At 42.5% G+C, this 16,194-nt stretch overlaps 2 protein-coding genes across 2 annotated transcripts in view; one reads left to right on the top strand and one right to left on the bottom strand.

Annotated features, from left to right (window-relative positions):
• LOC138769979 (BAR/IMD domain-containing adapter protein 2-like) overlaps positions 1 to 16,194 on the bottom strand; it is a 97,950-nt gene that overhangs the window by 62,968 nt on the left and 18,788 nt on the right. The window contains exon 2 of the mRNA XM_069948784.1: positions 5,945 to 6,020. Coding sequence (XP_069804885.1) covers positions 5,945 to 6,020 — 76 coding nt within the window. The remainder of the gene's footprint in view (positions 1 to 5,944; positions 6,021 to 16,194) is intronic.
• LOC138769978 (toll-like receptor 13) overlaps positions 10,424 to 16,194 on the top strand; it is a 110,118-nt gene continuing 104,347 nt past the window's right edge. The window contains exon 1 of the mRNA XM_069948779.1: positions 10,424 to 10,443. The gene's annotated coding sequence lies outside the window, so the exon portion shown is untranslated. The remainder of the gene's footprint in view (positions 10,444 to 16,194) is intronic.

Raw genomic sequence — 16,194 nt, forward strand, 5'->3', positions numbered from 1 at the left:
AATACTCTTTTTACTCTCACTCCCAAACGGCCTGGTCAAGAATAGACTACTGTTTAGTGTCACCAGACTCTCTTGGCAGAGTAGAAGACTCTGAAATTCATGATATAGTAATTTCGGATCACTCCCCTGTTAGTTTACAATTAAGAGATATTTGTCAGAAGGGATCCGATATTATTTGGAGATTTCCTTCTCATTTAGCTAGTGATGAATCATTTATCAAACTATTAAAAAAATGGTGGTCAGACTTTTATTCTAACAATGCTGAACATACACAATCCCCAATACTTTTCTGGGAGACTGCAAAAGCAGTTCTAAGGGGCCAAATAATTTCTTATGTGGCTGCCCAGAAACGTGAAGCACGTAAAAACTATCTTCAACTTTCCCAAGATCTGCGCTCTACATACACTCTTTTCCTGTCTTCCCCTACAGATGACAATAAATCTAAATGGACAGCAGCTAGACAAGCTTTCGAAATTGCACAGGAAAAACTCAATGCCATATATAGAGATCAATACACATCCCGTTTATTCCGCTATGGTAATAAATCAGGGAAAATGTTAGCTAACCTTGCTAAAGGACGTAGACCTACTACACATATCCCTGCTCTCAAAGATACAGCGGGTAATATACAAAAAGATCCTAAAGTCATATCACAACTTTTACAACAATTTTACCGCTCACTATATTCCAAAGATAGGCTTGATCTAGCTGCTGGTAAGAACTTTCTAGAGTCGTTAACTCTACCTTCTCTTGATACACCTTCTCTTGATTCTCTCAATGCCCCAGTCACATTGGAGGAAATTACTGCCACTATCTCTACACTTAAAAATAACAAAGCTCAAGGCCCTGATGGCTATAGTGCGGAATTTTATAAATCTATGTCTTCTGTCATCTCCCCCACTCTTCTTTCTACTTTCCAAACTATTCTGACTGACCATCACATGCTCCCCTCGGGAGATACTGCATATATCAAAATACTACACAAACAGGGGAAGGATCCGACATCTCCTAATTCGTACAGGCCAATCTCTTTAATAAATGTAGACCTAAAATTGTTGGCAAAGATTATGACCAATAGATTGGCAGACATCCTACCATCACTAATAGGCAGCCATCAAGTTGGCTTTATAAAAGGACGTTCTGGTGTCACTAATATAAGAACGGTACTAGCGGCCCAGTCTGGTGTCCAATCTGGGGGTCGTTCCAGCCACTCTCCAGGTCTGTTGGCAATTGACGCCGAAAAGGCTTTTGATAATATCAGCTGGGAGTGGCTGGACATGACCTTAACAAAATTTGGTATCACAGGTCAATTCAAAGATTTTATTTCCACAATATAAACATCTCCGAAAGCTAGAATTCATACCCCGGGTTTCCTTTCAGATAGCTTTCCCTTACAAAAAGGTACCAGACAGGGTTGCCCCCTATCCCCTCTATTGTTCAATTTGGCGATGGAGCCTCTTGCTAGATATCTTATTTCTTCTTATTTTTTCTCAGGCATACGGGTTGGTTCCCAAGTCATCAAAGTTACAGGCTTTGCTGATGATACTTTAATATATTTAGATAACCCAGATCTACATTTTCCGGCAGTATTAGATGACTTAAATTTTTTGGTTCCTTCTCTGGGTATAGAATCAATATACATAAAAGTCAACTTCTTTACCTAACTCCACATAAGAGGTCTACTTTGGGTCCTGCGGGGGTCTCCATCGCTAAATCCTATATTACTTATCTTGGAATCCAGATTGGAAGAACTCCCTCCTCACTATATTCCCTGAACTATCGCCCTATAATTAAGAGAATAAAACAAGATCTCCAGAGATGGGAATCTCTACCATTGTCAATTCTAGGCCGTACCCACTTAATCAAAATGATGTGTTTTGGAAAACTGTTATATCCAATGCAAACAATACCCCTTTTACTCAAACATTCTGACGTTTCCCTACTCCAATCATATTTCACTAAATTTATTTGGCAATCAAAGAGACCTCGTATTGCCTATTCCACTCTCTGTCTCCCTACTTCTAAAGGTGGCGCTCAAGGCCCAGATATTAGATTATATAATTTAGCCGCTCTCTTTCGCCATGCTAAAGATTGGATTATGGACACGTCATATTTCTCCAATATTTTAATTGAGAAAGCTTTAGCAGCACCTTGGCCTTTACCCACCCTGCTACATGCTAAATTACCAGAACTACCCCCAGAAATTAAGAGAAGTGTTATCTTTAAAGGACAACTCCGTCGAAAATTTTTTTTGGCTTATTTAACACACATTGCAAAGTTATATAACTTTGTAATGTGGTTAAATACCCGGTCTGGCCCCCTTCCCCCACTTTCCGACTCCCGACCCCCCACCCCGGAAGTTAAAGAATGTATACATTACCTATTACGGTCGTCACGGTCCTCTTCTCCCGGGCGGCATCTGGTGACGGGTGACGTCAGAGTTGGGGGGCGGTCCGGGTCTTCTTCCTCTTCGGCGTCTTCATTGAGAGTGAATGGGAGAGAAAAGGCTGCTGGTGCACATGCGCACCAGCAGCCTTTTCATTGGCTGGAGCGCATCACATGGCTTCCAGCTTGCTCAGCCCTGATTGGCTGAGCTTGCTGGAAGCCATGTGATGCGCTCCAGCCAATGAAAAGGCTGCCGGTGCGCAAGTGCACCGGCAGCCTTTTCTCTCTCAAGGACCCGGAAGTAAGAGACATCGCTGGATGGCAGACGCAGGTGACGGTGAGGCGGACGGCGGGCGAATGGACTGGCGATCGTCACCGGAGGGATGGTGAGTATGGTGTCTGTGTGTGTCTGTGTTTTTTTTTTTTTGGGGGGGGTCCCGCCGGAGTTGTCCTTTAAAGACACCATTGCCACATGGAAGGCGATACGAAAATTATATGGTTTACCCTTTTGCCTATCGAAAAGATTTCCTTTGTGGCATTCACCACTTTACCCACCTGACTCAGACAAATTGGACTACTCGGAGTGGCAGAGTGCACATGTTTCTTCTGTTGGGGATCTGCTGGATACTAATTCCAACACTTTCTTATCATGGGATATCGTCAGAACACGATTTAAATTGTCTTCATTTAATTTTCCCTTAATACGATTCTATAATTGAATTTCTTACTTCCAGAGTGCGGGACATAGCAGAAGCAGAAAGTGATATAGAATTTGATGATCTATTCCCAACACCACTGGTACATAATTCTTTATCACATACATATGGAGAACTTAGATCACGCTCTCAAAAGAATTTATCTAGACAAATTTTTTTCAAAAAATGGTCCTCCGTAATTTTTTCAGAGGATCTGACCCAACAAATATTGAGAGGATCTCAACTAGTGCATTCTGCCACTCCCAATGTGGTTCTACGTGAAATACATTTCCGCTTTATACACAAGGCTATATATGCCTTTAATATTCCTTTTTCCAACTTCCACACTGCTCACATAAACAGTTGCCCGAAATGTTCACTTCCTAAAGCAGACTTGTTTCATTGTGCCCGGGCCTGCACGCGAGTGCAGGAATTTTGGGACTCTGTGCGGCTCTATCTTTTGTCCACTTGGGGCCATGCCATACCACTTCTCCCTCTTAGTTATCTTTTTCATTTTATTGATATAGACTCTACTACTCCCTCTCCTAAATTACTTACTTCTAAAGGAATTCATTTAACTCTATTAGTCTCCCTGAAATGTTTATTAAGACACTGGATACTGGATACTCTACCAGACATTTCTGAGGTAATCTCCGCTCTGAAGGAGATCTTTCATTGGGAACTTTTGGATGTATTGCACACCAAAGAAAAATCAACAAAAACATTTATGTCCAAATGGACACAATTTCTAATTCATGATTTTACTATAGAAGAGAGAGACTCTGTCATTAATCAATTTAAGGACACTGATTGGTATTGCATGGCCGCCCAAAAGGGAACTCTGGGAGCACTCCAAATATCTTAAGCTTTTCCCTTTCTCTGTTAAAGACAATTCTCTCCATTCTATTGGTAGCATATTTGAATATCTGACATCTATACCATGTTTTAAGGTGATATTATAAATTACTGTTTTTCTACTTATGTTTTTGGTAAGACTATGTTGTATTGTATATGATAATATATCTTTTAAGGTTATTACAAAGGCTCATTGTATCTGTATGATATTGTAAACATACAATCCTTTGTTGCGTGTGAGCGACTTTCTTTTTGAATATGTAAGGAATTTTCAATATGTATGTTCAAATATTACATAATCCACTAATAAAATATCGTTTAAAAAAATAAATAAATAAATAAATGTATCCCCTTACTACTACGTTCCTTAGTATATTCCCACTATAGTGCCAATAGAGAATAGTAGCACCTGTCTTCCTCACTGGACAGCACACTGACTAGGCACCACAGGGTAGATGTACTGTTCTCTCCAAATTCTAGACTAGACTAGTCACCCCTCCTCCTTCCTCACAGCTCCTACAGACACCATGGTCGCATCATTTTTATTATGAACACTGCAGACATTGGGCAAACATCCACTGTTCTCGGACTGTCTGCAGATTTACAGGCGGTTGGCAGCCCTACATAAGATCCTTTGCCAAGTTTCCAACTATGTTAGGTGTAGCCCATAGCACTGATCAGCCTGATCTGTGGTGTTCATGGGAATAATATCGGAGACTTAATAAAGAAAAAAAATAATAAAGAAAGTTTAATATAAAAAATAAAGACTGACAGGCAGAGCAGTAGGAGGGAGCACTCGAATATCTACATCTGCCTAGCAATGCTGATAAATCTGTGTAGAAATAGAGACAACTCTTCCTGTCACTATATTGGTATTCCCAGATGGCTGAACTGAATATAAAGAGTCTTCTAACCAGAGGACAATTTAAGGAATTATATTCCCTTATAATATCTTCATTTTAAGGTTGTTCTGCAGGTGACTTTTAACCTCCCCTCTCTCAATCATCCTTGAATCTCAGTGCTTCTTAATATATTTCCAATGCTTCTGGACTGTACTTGGCTATTTCTAAGGTTTCCACTGCCAAATTCTTTGTAATACTCCCAGTTTCCAATATCTGAAGCACTAGCAATGGAATTCATATACTGCTGCCACATTTCATATGGATGTCAGATTTTTCCCACAAAAAGAAGGATAGCAATAGACTACAGTTATTCCATGACAGGACACGGCTATGTGATATGTTCATCTCTTATAAGCCAGCACCGACTTCTACTTGAGTGCGGCTTAAGAAAAAGAAAGATCTTGGACTCTTCCATTTAGTGTTAGAACTGGTTTTAGGGTGATGCATACTAAAATATAGAGATTACTGTAGATTAAGGTTATAATTCATGGAAGCATTTGCCATAAAGATATATATATATATATATATATATATATATATATATATGTATATATATATATAGATATATATATATTTATTATATAGTGATGGTCTGAACCTGCCGAGGTTCGGGTTCGTATGAACCCGAACGCTCGGCAGATTCCCGCTGTCTGCCCGCTCCGTGGAGCGGGTGGATCCAGCGGGAGTAACGCCTGGAAAACTGGGATACAGCCTATGGCTATGGCTGTATCCCTGTTTTCCAGGCGGTCCTCCTGCTGGATCCGCCCGCTCCACGGAGCGGGCAGACAGCGGGAATCATTGCCGAGGGTTCGGGTTCGTACGAACCCGAACCGAACTTGGTTCGGACCATCCCTATTTATATATCTACCCCTAAATAATATAGTTATTATCACATTTTAATTATTGGGGCCCATTCACTTTGATCAAAAGTGGTGGAACTCCAAGCAGAGCCAGCGCCACACATGCCACTTGAAATTTCGCCTGTCCCATTAATTTAATGGGATTTCTCATGCGCCTCCGCTCTACTCCATTTTTGCTCAGTGTGAACCGGCCCTTATACTGTAAACACCCATAACATAATAATAATAGTAACAAAAATAATAATACCTGAAAGCGCTTTCTCATAATGTTTCCCCATTGTCACAAAATTCTTTAGACTTGGGTTGAATTGGTCTAGTATAACCTGTAAGAGAAAAGAGAAGGTGACACTCAGCAGGTAGAAGAAAACCTAATAATCATCTACATTCTTTTTCCAAGCCTGGACAACCCCTTTAAAAGTATTTTCACAGCAGAATTTCAGAAAATGAGGATCTCAATGAGGATCTTGTACTCTGATACAATTAAATTTGACCTTTTTAAGAAATATACCCTGAAGATTACGGTACAAACTATTATTAAAGGGGTTGTCCGGCGCTAAAAAATTATTCACAGAATAACACACATTACAAAGTTATACAACTTTGTAATGTATGTTATGTCTGTGAATGGCCCCGTTCCCCGTGTCCCACCACCCCCACCCGTGTACCCGGAAGTGTGGTGCGCTATACATACCTGTCACGTGCCGACCACGGTCTCCGATCCTCAGCAGTGACGTCTTCTTCGGGAGGCCGGCGGATCTTCCCGAGTGCCAGCCGCCCTCTGCAGCGTCATCCGAAGCTCAGCCGCGATTGGCTGAGCATAACTGTGCTCAGCCAATCGCGGCTGAGCGGCTGATGACGTGGCCGCGTCATCAGCCGCTCAGCCGCGATTGGCTGAGCACAGTTATGCTCAGCCAATCGCGGCTGAGCTTCGGATGACGCTGCAGAGGGCGGCCGGCACTCGGGAAGATCCGCCGGCCTCCCGAAGAAGACGTCACTGCTGAGGATCGGAGACCGTGGTCGGCACGTGACAGGTATGTATAGCGCACCACACTTCCGGGTACACGGGAGGGGGTGGTGGGACACGGGGAACGGGGCCATTCACAGACATAACATACATTACAAAGTTGTATAACTTTGTAATGTGTTATTCTGTGAATAATTTTTTAGCGCCGGACAACCCCTTTAAGTTTCCTACAAATCATTAATTCATTTAAATTCATACTAGCCCAGGCCGTGGAAGGTGAATGCACACAGTGAGACAATGTCTGAATCGAATATCCCATGGGGATTTTCCGTGTGATGCCAAGTTAGTGGGATCTTTCATGATTTACAGCTTGTCTTCTCTATCCATTTCTATCAATCCAAGAGGCAAGTACATTATCCAGTCATGATTCACTCTGAAGTTTCTTTGTAAAACTTTATTAAATAACAATTGCAAGCAAATGCAATCATTACCTTGTCAGAGAATTTTATTTCATTTCTGACACATAAGATTAACAGTAAAGTGGAATATATAGGGCTCCTAGCAAGTGAAAGGAAAGACCAAAATATCTGACTAAGGCCAGATCATAATTACACTAATAGCATACACTAATACAGAATAGCATATACAATGACAATATACAATGAATGGAGTAGCCCTTGAGCCTGTTCACTGCTGCTTCATTCAAAACCTGTTTGGAAGCCCTAATCTCTCCATCAAGGATATGTGTATATAATGGGAAAACCCAAAGGGTCTTCTGTAACAGGTCCTGTTGTGCTTCCATATGCATGGAGATATACCAGTTAAACTTTTTTAACATTATTCTACAGCTTTATTTACATGAGGCTAGACAACCCCTTTTCTACAGTCATTTCCTTTTGAATGGAAGTTCACCAAGCAAAAACATTGCTTTATTGTCGGATTGGTACTGATAGTGGGTCTACTCTTCTGTACTGTGTGTCAAACACATTAGGACCTCCTTCCCATACTCCTTCCCACACTTTTGTCTGTTTTCTGAAAATAATGCAATTCTTTTGTTGTGATTTAAAGCACATGTGCCATCAGGACCTGAATGGATTAGCACCGATGCAGGGATGCCGGTGGCGCGGTCCTTTCTTTGAGCCGCCCAGTTCCTAAACACCAGCCTGGCATGATGTATGGGGGGCAGGCCCGCTGGCTCCCAGTGTGACGATCTCCCCTACACACTGTGAAGCTGCTCCATTAGAATCAATCAACCTGATGGTACATTCACTTTAAATATTTTTACTGAAAAATGTAAAAAAAAACACCAGAAAGAAGGTTACAATCAATGCAATGCACTTTTAAGCAAGGGAGCCCTAAGTAAGGTTCAGGTCCCAGTGGTCGAGCCTACATCCATCAGATTATTCATGGCACTTTTTGTGGGTATGCCATAAATGTTCAAATAAGAATACCCCTTTAAAGAGGATGTACCACCTGGTACATCCTCATTAACCTAAACCCACTGATCAAACGGCGCCGACATGGGGAAGCCAGTGCCGCGGTCTGTTTTTCAGACCGAGGCCCCGTTCCCGTGCACGGCGCCATTCTATGCACCGGAACCGGTCGGTGCTCAAGCACTAGAGGCGGGCCGGGCCGACCCCAGTGGGAGGGAATTCCCTCCCCTGAATGAAGCGGCTCCATTCGTTCTAATGGAGCCGCGTCATACAGAGGAGGGAATTCCCTCCCACTGGGGGCGGCCCGGCCCGCCTCTAGTGCTTGAGCACCGACCGGTTCCGGTGCATAGAACGGCGCCGTGCAATCAGTGGGTTTAGGTTAAAGAGGATGTACCAGGTAGGTTCACACGATGTATATTTGAGGCTGTATTTGGTCCTCATGTCAGGTCCTCATAGCAACCAAAACCAGGAGTGGATTGAAAACACAGAAAGGCTCTGTCCACACAATGTTGAAATTGAGTGGATGGCCGCCATATAACGGTAAATAACTGCCATTATTTCAATATAACAGCCGTTGTTTTAAAATAACAGCACATATTTGCCATTAAATGACGGCCATCCACTCAAATACAACATTATGTGAACAGAGCCTTTCTGTGTTTTCAATCCACTCCTTGTTTTGGTTGCTATACAGCCTCAAATATGCGTAGTGTGAACATAGCCTTAATAGGTATTCCTATCATAAATGGCTAAGCGGGCTGTTTTACCTAGCTTATGTTACTTTTATAGATTTTAATGGGAAATGCAAATTCGTATTTTGAATGGTGAAATCCACAGCATGTTTGGCTTGTGTATGCTTGTTTGCAGAATACAAATACACATAATACATATATAGGGTATGTTCCCACAATGTCTCTTTTTGGCAGATTTGCAGACATTTTTTGATACAGACATCAGTTGGGTGCCAAGATGTGCAAGTCTCATGCATATGATGGCATAAATGGCACCAAATTCATGGTCAACCCCCCAAAAAATGGTGGTGAAACGGTGTAAGAACATGTCCATAATTTTTTTTAAAAAACTTCCTGCCCTACCACCAACATGTACAGAAATGTGGACTTTTATGCTTCTTTTATTATCAAGCTAATGTTGTGTGATGCTTTTCTCCATTGATTTTTGCAGAAAAAAAAACTTAAACAGGAAATGTCTTTCCAGATGTTACATGAATGGGACTGTGATTTTAATAAAGACTCCAGCATGTCGCCAGCATTTCCATCTCCTGTGGTACCATGCTGTGGGGTCAGTTATTGATCTTTTTTTCTAAAGAAGGAACAATGGGCACTAATAGGGGCTGGCAAAAAAAAATGTTTGCTGCCAAAGTGTTTTTAAGGAAGAAATAATGAAAACTGAACATGTGAGGTATTGCAGGGCAGGATGAAGGTCAAGCCACTTACTAAAAAAATGAGTCCTGGCAACTAAAATGTCATTTCTGTATTTAGACTTCCTTCCGATTTCACTAGACTAAGCAAGCAAGCCAACTGTGCCATATATTAGCTCAGACGGGTCTGAACAGGTTCCAGGTGATTTACGCCTCCCAGGCACATCATTTTATAACACTATGCAATTACAGTGTCCTGATGTGAAGTGCTTTCACTTTATTAGAACTTTATTAGAACTAAGAATCCTAAAGCTGTAACAAGACACAGTGCTTTAGAATGTTTAGGATGTACAAACTCTCAGGGTGGACTGGTCAGCAGTCCTGAGCTGATAGGCTCATACACATGTCAAGGCTGGGAGTCCATACACACCTGATGTCTTGATCATGCAGCTTAAATGTTGGCTGTCAATAGTGCCTAAGAGGTGGCATCTTCTTCCTAAGTGTCCAGTATTCTCTGCATTGACAGCTTTCCTGGTCCCTTACGGCTTACTGATTGGATGCAGGGCCGTATGGAGGGGGGGGGGCAGCTGCCCCGGAAGCAGAGACGGGGGGGGGGGGGGGGGGGGGGGGGAAGGGCACCATCACAGGGAGCAGAGAGAGAAGAATCACAGTGGATGAGGCAGCCTGGAAGCCTCCTGCCCTCTGTCAGTGTGGGGAGACAGGAGACGATTTTAACTTGATCAAAAGAGATATTTCCCATACCGTACTGTCTACTGGCTGCCGTTTAGCTATAATTTGCACCAAATCGCTGCATTTTTACCGAGATTTTATGTAAATCAGGGCTGAACAGCAGCCAGGAGACAGTACAGCAAAGTTACTGTAGATAGTGAAGGACCTTGACATGTGACTATGATGTCACTGCAGGTCCTGTATGTACACTGCACTATGGAGGAGGAAGAAAGAGGATACAGGTGTGTGGTAGGGGAGGACAATCAGGGGTGCATAGTCTGGGGAGGGGGGTGAAGGGTGCCCAGTCTGGGGAGGAGGGTGAAGGGTGCCAGTCTGGGGAGGAGGGTGAAGGGTGCCAGTCTGGAGTGGGGAGGGGGGCAGTGGGGTACAAGGTGACACCAGTTTGGGATGGGGGGGAGACACAGAAGAGAGTGTCCAGTGTCTATTTAGGGGTCTGGTCTGGTTGTACATTATTCTATACTTAACCCCTTAATAACTTCCCTCTCCAAATATATATCACATTTCTATAAACCTTACCTATTATCTGCAGGGGCAGGGAACATTGGCTCTCCAGTTGTTGCAGAACTACAACTCCCATCATGTCTGGACACCCAAAGTTTTAGCTTTAGCTTTGTCCATGTATGATAAGAGTTGTAGTTTTGCAACAACTGGGGAGCCAAGGTTCCCTACGCCAATCTATAGAGCACCTGTATCTGTATATACAGTGACCATAATACAAGAGTCATTTTCTAAATTATTTATATTTTGAATTTGGTGAGGGATACCTTACTGGAGGTATTACTGATGTTGTCTCTGCTGCTGAGTGGAGTTGATCGAACCTCAATACATCCTGGGTAATAGTCTGTATCCCGGAATTCCAGGCAGTACCTGGGTACTCTCCTCCTTCCGCACGAACGGTAAGGCATCAGCAATTAAATGCGGCAGGTTCGTGAATGTTCGAGTTCGATCAAACTTAGGATTACCCAAGGTTCGATCAACTCTACTGTTGAGCGTACCGGTGCATTAGGAGACGGCACCATAGAATCACATTACACTGGGTGTCACACTAGAGATAGATCAGGAAGCTTTGCCTCCTAATTCACAGGAACAGACAGCAGGGAGCAGAGACAATGGCACCTCCTCAGGTACAGACAGCAGGGAGCGGAGACAACGGCGCCTCCTCAGGTGCAGACAGCAGGGAGCAGCGACAACGGCGCTTCCGTTAAGGTACTTAGGGACCAAATTTTAAATGGGAAAAATGGAAGTACTTTAAAAAATGCTGATTGAGCCCAGAGCCGCCTAATAATCATTCTTCATAAAAACATTCCAGGTACACAGTAAATATGACATTATGGATCCCATATAGTGACCACCACACTAGTGCTGCCAGTAGAGATGAGTGAATGGCTTATCTAAACTTCATTTAAAAAAAAATATATATGTTATATACCAGCAGTGAAGGGAGCTTTAGACATTTAAAGGGGTTATCCAGCGCTACAAAAACATGACCACTTTTGCCGCGCTCTTGTCTCCAGGTCAGGTGTGGTTTGCAATTAAGCTCAATTTACTTCAATGGAACTGAGTTTCAAACCCCATCAAATCTGGAGACAAGAGCAGGGCAAAGTGGCCATGTTTTTGTAGCGCTGGATAACCCCTTTAAGGAAAAGATCAAATTCCCTTTGCACTTGAGGCTTCAGCAGCTGGGACCTTCATTAATCTTTATCTTGGTCAGGCATGAGGTACTGTATGTACGGACTTTTCTCTCTGTGTATTGGCCTCTCAGTATTTTTCATTGACAGAAATACAAGAAGATGTAGTTTTGATGGATCTGCTTTAAACTAATAAATGAGGGAATTGCAGTATAAGATATTGTCTAAAATCTGTCAGCAGGTCTTTTGGTGTATAAACTAAGGGCTGTATTACATGGCCCAATGACTTGATGTAAGTGAGCACAGATCTGCTACATCGGCGCTTGCTTACTGAGCCCATATACTGCTCAATAGTCATGTAGCAAGGGCTGCACAGACATTGTAAGCAAAGTCCGTGAAGCCCTTGCATAAATAGTGTAGAATAATAAACTTATATGCTTCTCTGTGCTTACTGATGTCCTGCTAGCTTCACACCACATTGTCTGAAGTAACAGGCCACTTAGCAAATCACTGGCTGTGGCTCTGTTCTGGTGATTGGCTGAGCCACCTGTCACTTCAGACACTGCAGGGAGCGGGCTAAAGCTAGCAGGACGTCAGGGAGCGCGGAAAGGTATGTACGTCTATTTTTTTTTTTTTTTTTAAAAACCATTCATCGGCGACTGGCCACGTATTGCTACGTGTAATAGCGATGCGCGGTTGGCAGCCGATGAGTTTAGGACTAAAGATATGATTAGCCAATGATCATTGTCATCAGCTGATCGTTGTAAAGAGTATCGCACTGTGTAATAGGGCCCTAAGACCATGGATGTATAGGAATTCTGACCCTAAATCCACTCACACCTTTGTTTTGATACTTAACTCCTCAAACCCAGAGATATCATGCTTTTAATTTATATGCAAAATAGCTTTAAAAGCCTATAGAACGTTCCCCTGGGCTCCTCCAGCACTTTGATTGACAGCCACTATGCTGTATTGTCACAACCGCTGCTAAAGTAAGATTCCGCATAAGCACCATAGATGAACAGTGATGTACATGTGCATGTACATGTGTCTTCTCCTGACTGCTGTGTTGCCTTTTCTTTGCTTAGCCTTAGGCTGGTGATAATATAGCAGCATTATAGACTCAGTTATAACCACAACCAGAGTTCTACAGCAATATCCTTGAGTACCAGTAGGACTATTATGACTATATAAAACCAGCCTCATGCACACAACTTTATTATGACTTTGTATGGAATTTAATAGACCACGGAGGTAACCTCAATACAAACATGTGTTCCGCTGACTTCACCAAAAAACAATGGCATGTTAGAGTTACCAGCTGCTGAACCTGAATCAGGGACCAAGACTGATTCTAAGCTTCTTGTCCAGCTGTTCTTACCTTTCTTCTCCCCCACCACTGCTGTTCCAATGGTGCATAGCCCGCATTGTTCTCCATTTCCTGGTGTCCTTGTGGCACACAGGAGATACCTGCTTAGCCTATCACTAGCTATTTAGTGATGCACCCTAATAGGTTATCGGTCAAGTGGGTATTACCTTATTTCAAGACAGGGACCATGAAGCATTGGGGGCTGGAGCAGCAGCAAGGGATTAGGTGGGTAAGTACAGCTTTTTAGTAAATATTCCAAAAATATGCATTCAGAGAGCTTTTCGTTTAACATACAATTTAATTTCAGATTTGAACTGCTTGACAATGGCCAAAAAGGTGTTTTTTTTATCAAAATAAACCAGCTGGCTTTGAGGGTATATACAGTGGTCCTTTAAGTTGCAATATTAATTGGTTCCAGGATGACCATTGTCTGTTGAGAATATTGTATCTTTATTCTATGGAAAACTGTAGTTGGTTCAGAAGCCCCCATAATGTCATCCAAATATAAGATTTAAGGTAAATAATCAGATAACTAATATGGGTAAAGCAAGTCCTTACATACAACAGTTAGAAAGAGCTAATGGACACTGTAGATCACGCAAATCATTTTCTATGTAGAGGACCGGGGCATTTTCAGGGTCCTGTACACAGGGTCCCAGAAAACTAAAATGAAGCTGACCTCACCTGGTGCCCAAAAGAGCAACTTATCCTGGCACAGGTAAAGAGCAGTACAGGACATCGGTAGTATCACACTGTACTGTAGGGAGGGAATACTAGACACACACAGCAGTACAGGATATGTAGTATCCTACTATAATGTATGGAGGAGATACTAGACAATCAGTGCAGCCACTTCAGTAATGCTTGGGTATTAGCAGTAAAATGGACACTTTTGTTGGTAGATCATCTAGGTATTCGCCTGTGCTACAGATCTGGACTGTCTGTAGCATTGTATGTTAAGGCTATGTTCACATTTGGTAAGAGTCTCATTAACCCCTTAAGGTCAAAGCCAATTTTCGTTTTTGCGCTTTTGCTTTTTCCACTTTATGTTTAAAAGGCCATAGCGATTGCATTTTTTCACCCAGAGACCCACATGAGCCCTTATTTTTGGCGACACCAAATATACTTTGCAATGACAGACTTTATTTTACCATAAAATATGCTGCGAAACCGGAAAAAAAATAATTTGCGCTATCAAATTGAAAAAAAAAAGGAATTTGTTTTCATTTCAGGGAGTTTCATGTTTACGCCGTTCACCCTGGGGTAAAACTGACATGTTACATATGTTCCTCAAGTTGTTACGATTACAACGATATGTAACATGTATAGCGTTTCTTTTACATGATGGCTTTTAAAAAATTCAAACCATTGTTAACAAATATATGTTCCTTAAAATTGCTCCATTCCCAGGCTTATAACGCTTTTATCCTTTGGTCTATGGGGCTGTGTGAGGTGTCATTTTTTGCGCTATGATGTGTTCTTTCTATCGGTACCTTCATTGCGCACATGCGACTTTTTGATTGCTTTTTTATACATTTATTCTGGATTTGATGCAACCAAAAATGCGCAATTTTGCACTTTGGAATTTTTTTGCGCTTGCGTCATTTACTGTGCGAGATCAGAAATGTGATAATTTAATAGTTTGGGCGATTACACGCGCAGCAATACCAAATATGTTTATTTATTTGTTCATTTATTTATTTATATAATGGGAAAAGGGGGGTGATTTGGACTTTTATTAGGGGAGGGGATTTTTTTATTAATAAAAAAAAATGTTACTTTTTTTTTACATTAACAAGAAGTCCCCCTGGGTGACTTGTATATATACAGCACTGATCTCTCATAGAGATCAATGCTGTGTATATACACAGCAAAGATCGATTAGATCGGTAATAGATTGCTTTGGCCTGCTGCAGGCCACAGCAATCTATTGCCAAGCCGGGATCAGCGCCATTGCCACACTGAGGCCCGGCACAGGCAGAAGGACGGATCTCCCGTAGATCAGACCCACTAGATATCAGGGATGCATGGAGCAAAGCCTCTAAATGCAGCTGTCAGGTTTGACATCTGCATTTAGAGGCTTAATTAGCCAGTACGGCAACAGGACCCGTGCCGGCTAATAGAGGCGCTCCCCGGCTGCACATAACAGCTGGGAGCGGCGCCGTTCAGAGCGGGGTCTCGGCGGGACCCCTCTCTGAACTCCCCCCCACGGCACCATGACGTATCAGATACGTCATGGGGCGCTAAGGGGTTAAACTTCATCCCAGCTGATACTGCAGTACCAGCCGGATGATCTTTAGCGCCGCTGAGTTCTGATGCGGGCACATTCGTGCGCCTGCATCAGAACTCCCAACTGTACACTATGGAGCGTGCGACCGGAGCCGCTCGCTCCACTGTGTGCACTGACAGGGTTTTCTGTGGCCGCTATTCAATTAAAAGTGGCGGGAGAAAACAGACATATCAGTTTTTTGCCGCGCCGCAAAAGATCCTGGCTGGAGCAGATACTATGTGTATACTCTCCGGCTGGGATTCCATAGACTATATTGATAGACAAGGTGGGCACCACCAGAAGAATATTATTAAATACTAAGATATTCAGCATTAGGGTTTCACCCCCTGCCCTATGAATGAACTATGTATGAACAAGAGGAAACAAGAACTATAGGGTATATGAGTGAGACGCACACCTGAGTTAATCATAAAATAGCTTTATTAACACCGGCAACAAAAAATTAAAAACATTAAAATCACTATACAGCAACCTCCTATGATGCAGGAGAGTGCTCACTGCTACACCCAGGCTGGAGAAGCGAAAATGGGACTAAACAAAGAGATAATTAACAAATAATAACAAACGATACCATGTGACATGATACTTAAACATGGTGGAAACAAAATTAAATAGAAAATTGTATACCCCACAATATACAGTCCCAATGTAGCAGGAGAACGAACACCCCACGCGTATCGCCGCT

The sequence above is a fragment of the Dendropsophus ebraccatus genome, chromosome 12, assembly GCF_027789765.1.
Source record: "Dendropsophus ebraccatus isolate aDenEbr1 chromosome 12, aDenEbr1.pat, whole genome shotgun sequence".
Classification (NCBI taxonomy): Eukaryota; Metazoa; Chordata; class Amphibia; order Anura; family Hylidae; genus Dendropsophus; species Dendropsophus ebraccatus.